The sequence below is a fragment of the Tribolium madens genome, unplaced genomic scaffold (assembly GCF_015345945.1).
Source record: "Tribolium madens isolate multiple individuals breed KSU strain unplaced genomic scaffold, Tmad_KSU_1.1 Scaffold_11;HRSCAF=98;Tcas5.2_LG3b, whole genome shotgun sequence".
Taxonomy (NCBI): domain Eukaryota; kingdom Metazoa; phylum Arthropoda; class Insecta; order Coleoptera; family Tenebrionidae; genus Tribolium; species Tribolium madens.
Window position 1 is genome coordinate 2,368,277 of NW_025400975.1, and position 6,202 is coordinate 2,374,478.

The 6,202-nt window shown below is 29.0% G+C and overlaps 1 protein-coding gene across 3 annotated transcripts in view; it reads right to left on the reverse strand.

Moving 5' to 3' along the window:
• LOC123006929 overlaps window positions 1-6,202 on the reverse strand; it is a 49,586-nt gene that overhangs the window by 14,295 nt on the left and 29,089 nt on the right. For all 3 annotated transcript variants that reach the window (XM_044401870.1, XM_044401886.1, XM_044401877.1), the window contains one exon: window positions 4,808-5,320. In XM_044401870.1, coding sequence (XP_044257805.1) covers window positions 4,808-5,320 — 513 coding nt within the window. The remainder of the gene's footprint in view (window positions 1-4,807; window positions 5,321-6,202) is intronic.

A 6,202-nucleotide genomic window follows, 5' to 3' on the forward strand; every position in this document is an offset into this window, starting at 1 on the left:
GAGAGTCTTGAAATATTTAAAAATAGAGATAATCCGGCCCCATTCCCTTTTTTCCCCTCTACTCGTTAGTTGAGGGTAGGGAAAGTGAAAGTCGGAAAATTAGTATATAAGGCATTACCATTGTTAAATTAGTTAGTTTTATTCTCACCTGAGGATGACCACTTTGTGGTCGAAACGCGTTGTGCTATTAAAATAAAAGTTTGGTGTGACGGGCTAATCGTGTTTTTGTTCATCGTTTCCATACCAAGAAGATCCAAGAAGAAGAAGAATCAAATTTTTTTGACAGATAGAATTTTTTAAACATTTTTTCAGTATTCTAGAGGACTACCCAATTACTCCCTTTCAAGGAAGTGCGCGATTTTTTGAACATCCTGTATCTTGAAACCGGTAAACGTTACAAAAAATGGTTATACATATACTAAATTAAATAAGTATTCCTACAAAAAAAAAACTTTTCGGTTTTTTGTATCACAGTTTTCAACGTATCCGCTAGCAAATATATTTCGCACTCTTAAAAAAACATTTTTTGTCTCACTGTGCATGATGGTACCCCAAGTTTAGAGTAAAGTAATTGTGATGGAATGTTTGTTGTAGATTGCAAATTGTACTGTAGGCTTCTGGAGCTTATAGAAAACAGTTTTATTACCTCCCTCCAAGAAAGTAAGAAAATGTTCACCAGATTGTTTGCAAGCACATAAAATGGGTAAAACACTGTCATTCCTAATTCTAAATATGTTTAAGATTTTATTTTCCAATCAAGTGAAGTGCCTACAACAACCATCACAATTCACTCACAATAGGGCCCGCAGAGTGCATAAAGGGCACACATTCTATTTTCATTAAAAATAGAAATTATTATAATGAGTGAATTCAAACATAAATTAACTAAATTAACCAGTTTAAAAGGTCCAGTCACAATGTTTACAACTTTCTTATGTTAATTCATTGAATTATTTTTTTTCTAAAGTTCGATATCTGGTAGTAAATATCTCGAAAACTATTTGAGATACAAAAAATCCGAGAACTTTGTCATAACATTTTTTTCGTAACACGCAAAGGCACAAAACGGCATCTTTTGGTGCCCCTTGAGCCTCGCTTACCTCGGAGGACCAGGGGCTTTTAATTTGTTTACCTCGTAACTAACCCAGATTCAGTCCTTAAGTCAAAAATTCTGTTCTCGACCAAGCATTCTACAATTTGTTGACTCGGCTAATAATTTAGATAAACATCATTCTATCCGGAAAACATATAGGAAATAAAAATAATTTCATGTTATTATAAAGAAAATGGCGATATCTTTAAAAATGAATTAACGTAATATGGTTGCGGTCAGTACCTAATTAGAAAAGTGTATAATAACATAAAAAATCGACGTGAAGTCTGTAACATGCATAAATAAATTTAAAATTACACGCAACCTCAAAGGTTAATGATACTCCCTGTGTTCTAATCAATTTTTAAAATTATTACCAACAAAATCAGATTTTGTCCAGTAATTAGGTACTTATTTTTTAAGATATTGAAAACTTGATGAAACGAAATTTTAATTGCAAAATTCTAAGAAATATACACATAAATAACAGAATAAAATTAAAATATCTATTTTAAGATCTTAAGCAGGAAAAAAATGTCTTGTCATTGAATGGTGATATCTAAACTTATCCTTGTCTTAGTTAGAATCCAAAACAGCTGATCCATTAAACTACACTATACAAAATCTCTATTAATACACTGATGCCTGTTGTCTTTTACATTACCATATACAAGAACTACACTTTTCCAATAGTATCATAGAAAATGGCATTTTAAAAAAAAATATTTTTTTTTCCCATTTTAAATTTTCTAAAGTTTCAAAAAGACAGTGTTTTTAACTTAAATTTCAAATATGGTTTAAGAAATTTTAACTTTTCAAAACATTTCAGCTTTTTGTTCTGGTTGTTACTTTTATACGCGGATAAATAATACATACCGGGTGAATAAAAAGTATGAAACCAAGCGTTTTCTGCACAAACTAATGACATACTTAAAAAAAAAGTAATTAATGCACTGTAAAGTACTATAAATATGGGATTGTTCTTCAAGAATAATTTTTTTTGAAATTCCTTTTAGTAGAGTTTAACAAAAAAAAAATTTAATGGCAACCTACTATGACAATTTTTTTAATTAAAGACTACGAGCTAAAAATAAACTCTAATTAAATAAAATAGTTTCTTATCAAGTGGTTTTTTTTTTAATTAAATTGTTAAAGTTGGAGACCACGATTTTTGTACAGGTACTTATAGGAGTGGTTCCGGATGGATGAAAAAATCCAATAAAAACTCACTTTCTTCCATTTTTAAGCCGGCCGAAACCACGCCTAAGTTAAAAAAAAATGTACCAAACGTTTGAAACGACCACTTCGGTTAAGTTAGTAAAATGGTGATAAGCTCGGAAGGCAACTCTAAAAATTTATAAAAAAAACTACTTTTTAAAAAACAATTTTATTCAATTAGAGGTCACTATTATAATCAATTATATTCATAATCTTTAATTAAAAAAAATCATGGGTTGTCATTAATTTTTTTGTGCAAAACTCTAAAACTAAAAAAAAATCGAAAAATTTTATTCTTGAAAAACAATCATATTTTTATAGTTCTAAAATGCTGTAATTATTTTTTTCGTAAAGTAATGCTTTGTTTCATACTTTTTATTTACCCGGTATATTATTTTATAAAAGAACAAAAGTAATTTAGTTACACACAGAATGTAAACTGATTATCCAAACTAATGGAATTTGAGATTTTTTAAAAAATACAGAATTCGACAGAGAGTCTCAATTTATTGCTAAATAGTAGTATGTTTTTATTAGTAATAAATGTACAAAAACATTTTTTTCTACTTTAAGCTGCTTTTTTATAGACAACAGAAAGATCCAAAAAAGTTGATTTTTGTACGATCAAAATATGTTGCCAAAAACTAAAATTACTTCCTAAAATATTACTTACAAATTTTACATTTTTGCAAATGGTAAACCTTGGTCTACGCATTTCTTTAGTGATCAAAACCTAAAAACCTGTTATTATAGTTTAGATTTGTTAAAAATAACCCTTTTTGGCATTCTCCGGTCAGGCCTATTACAATTTATGTTTCACTTCAAAAAGTCTTGTTTTTAAGTTACATTTTTATTGATCGATTTAGCTTAGTTTAAAAATAAGACGAAAACATGCACTTTTTAAAAATTTATTACACAAAAACTAAGACATCTAAAAATATTTTTTTTACCACCGCAAAGAAGATACGAGCTATAAGGTTGTAATATTTTTTTAGTGTGTTACATTTGCAAAGATAAAAAAATTAAGGCGTTTGTTAAAAAAGTTCAATAACTTAAAAAAAAATAATGGAACACCCTATTTATTGTGTTTGCATTTAAAAGATTATTAAATTGTCTTTCTAAAATTATTTACTTTTTTTTTTACAAATTTGTGTTTTTTTTTTTAATGAAATACCACATGTTTCTTAGAGTTTTTCCTATAAGGTTATAACATTTTTTTAGTGTGTTGCATTTCTAAGATAAAAAAATGAAGGCGTTTGTTAAAAGTTCAATACCTTAAAAAAATTAAATGGAACACCCTATTTATTGTTTCTACATTTAAAAGATTATTAAATTGTCTTTCTAAAATTATTTACTTTTAGGTGTTTATAATCAATAACTAAAAAGATATTTAACGTTAAACATTAAAAAAAATTACTATTGTTTCAGAGCCAAAAAGTGCACAGTTGCACAAGACATGGAAGAAATATCACTTAATAATCACATTTGTGTTAAACTGAATCCATTATTCTTTATTTTTACAATAAAATAATTCGAATTTCAGTATGTACAGCGACTTTTACAATCTCTGGATAAACCAAGGGATAAGTGATTTGTGGTGGAATTACTATGGTTGCCATAGTATCAACAATATTTCAAGAGACATTGTTACTACAATTAATTATGAATGTTAAATATCTTTTCATTTATTAATTCTAGACATTAGAAGTTTATTTTTTTTAGATAGACAATTTATCAATATATTAGATGCAAAAAAAATAGAGTGTTCCATTTAATTTTTTTTTAAAGTTAATACCTTTTAACAAGCTTCTTAAATTATTAATCTTTACAAATGCAAAACACTAAAAAATTGCTACAGCTTTAAATTCTGTACTTTCTTCTTTGCAGAAGTAAGAAAAAATGTATTCTAGCTGTCTTAATTTTTGTGTAATAAATTTTTAAAAAAACGTCTTATTTCTAAAACTAAGCGAAATCGACTAATAAAAGTTTAGCGTAAAACCATTGTTTTAAAAGGCTTCATCCAAAAATGCAAAGAAACATACGGTGTTTCATTTAAAAAACCACAAGTTTGTATCGTAACTTATTTTTTGGATGAATGAAGTATGGTTTAAAATAATTTTAATTAGGTGATGCACTTGATTAGTATCCATCAATGTCCCATACAATTTTTTTTAAATTTTACCATTTAAAGATCACTAATGGATTTTTTCAACTTGCTGGGACACCTGTATGTACGTAGCATATAGAAATGATTTTCAAAAACTTTTGCTTCGCAAATTTACCTAATACAAACCTGTTGGTTTTCTCGATTCGAAGTATGATAAAGGTTTAAAAAATGTGTAAATCTGGATTAGATGAGAGCAGCTCTTCAATAAGAATAACTTTCGAGTTCAATAAATAATGACTATAATGAGAAATAAAAAAGCCTATAGTACGTGTGCTTATTGGCATGTTGTGGTTCCTAACTATTGATTGTAAAATATACTCGTATCTTACCTGTTGGAACCTCGTCCTTCTGTTTTTCGGAAGAGGTGAATCGTTGAGACTAACTCTACTCCCTCTATCCAGAGGCCCAAACCCTCTGAAGGCTTCCTCCATCGGCGACGTCCCCAAACTCCTTAAGGCCGTATCCCCCGAAGCCGATTTCTTCACACCCCCTGTTCTAGCTGGTGCTGGCGCCGGAGTGACCGGACTGTTATCCCCGCTCTTATCCAACGGATTCACATAAAGATTACTATCTATTACACACGAATGATCAACGATGTCTGATGTGAGATCTCCCTGAGAATTGAAAGGGTGCGTTGTACAACTTGCAAACGTGTCCGAACTATCCATGCTGGCCAATTCGCCGTTATTATTGATGCTGTTCTTTTGCTTGATGTCCACCTCTCCAAAGTTGTTATAAGCTTGCTCTGCTTTTATCGTCCTCATTTCCAGACAGACGGGATTGCGGAAGTCGCTCGTCGGCAGAGGCATCAAGTTTTCCGCGTCAACAAACTCTTTGAAATCCTGGGGGGTTTGTTTGAATTAGCTTAGTACATAGAGTTAGATTTCATGGTCAACGACAAATACGAAATGAGCTCGAAGGCAAATGGACCAGCAGCGACGCATTTACATATACAGGGTGTTTTTTGAATATTAATTATTTGTTTATACTTACGAGATAAACATAGTAACTTTTTTTTTAATGGAAACCTACGACAATTTTTTTAGGCAACGAGTTTGTTACAAGAATTGTTGCTGTGCAATTTTTTTTTTGTAAACCTCACACTTTTTTGTTAAAAAAATGGTTGACTTACAAGAATTCAAGAATTTTTTTGGAGTAAACTACCAGTTTTTTTTGGAAATAAATTAATAAATGTTTAAAGGTTGTAAAGGAGCAAATTTTTTATTTTAATTAATTGTTTAAGCTTTTGAGATTATGATCCTAATAATTTTTTTCTTAAATAAAAACGGTTTTTTATTTATTGTTTTACAAAGATATGTTTATGCATTTTATAAATGTATAAAAATAGTTACTAAAAATGTTACAATTTATGTTAAAAAAATTATAAACTTTGTCTGTTGTCAAAACTTTCTTTTAAGTTAAACATTTTTTTAACAAAAAAGTGAGAGGTTTACAAAAAAAAAWTTTGCATGGCAACAATTTTTGTAACAAGCTCGTTGTCTAAAAAAATTGTGGTAGGTTTCCATTAAAAAAACAATGTTTATCTCGTAAGTGTAAACAAATAATTAATATTAAAAATTTTTTTGAATAGCATTTTTATAGCCATTGCACACCTATAAATTTATTTGCCAAAAAATTTGATAGTTTCCAGGCTTTTGGAACATCCTGTATTTTGAAACGATTCAGTGAGGTAATAGACCTTAATAATTTTATTAGTGGAGTAA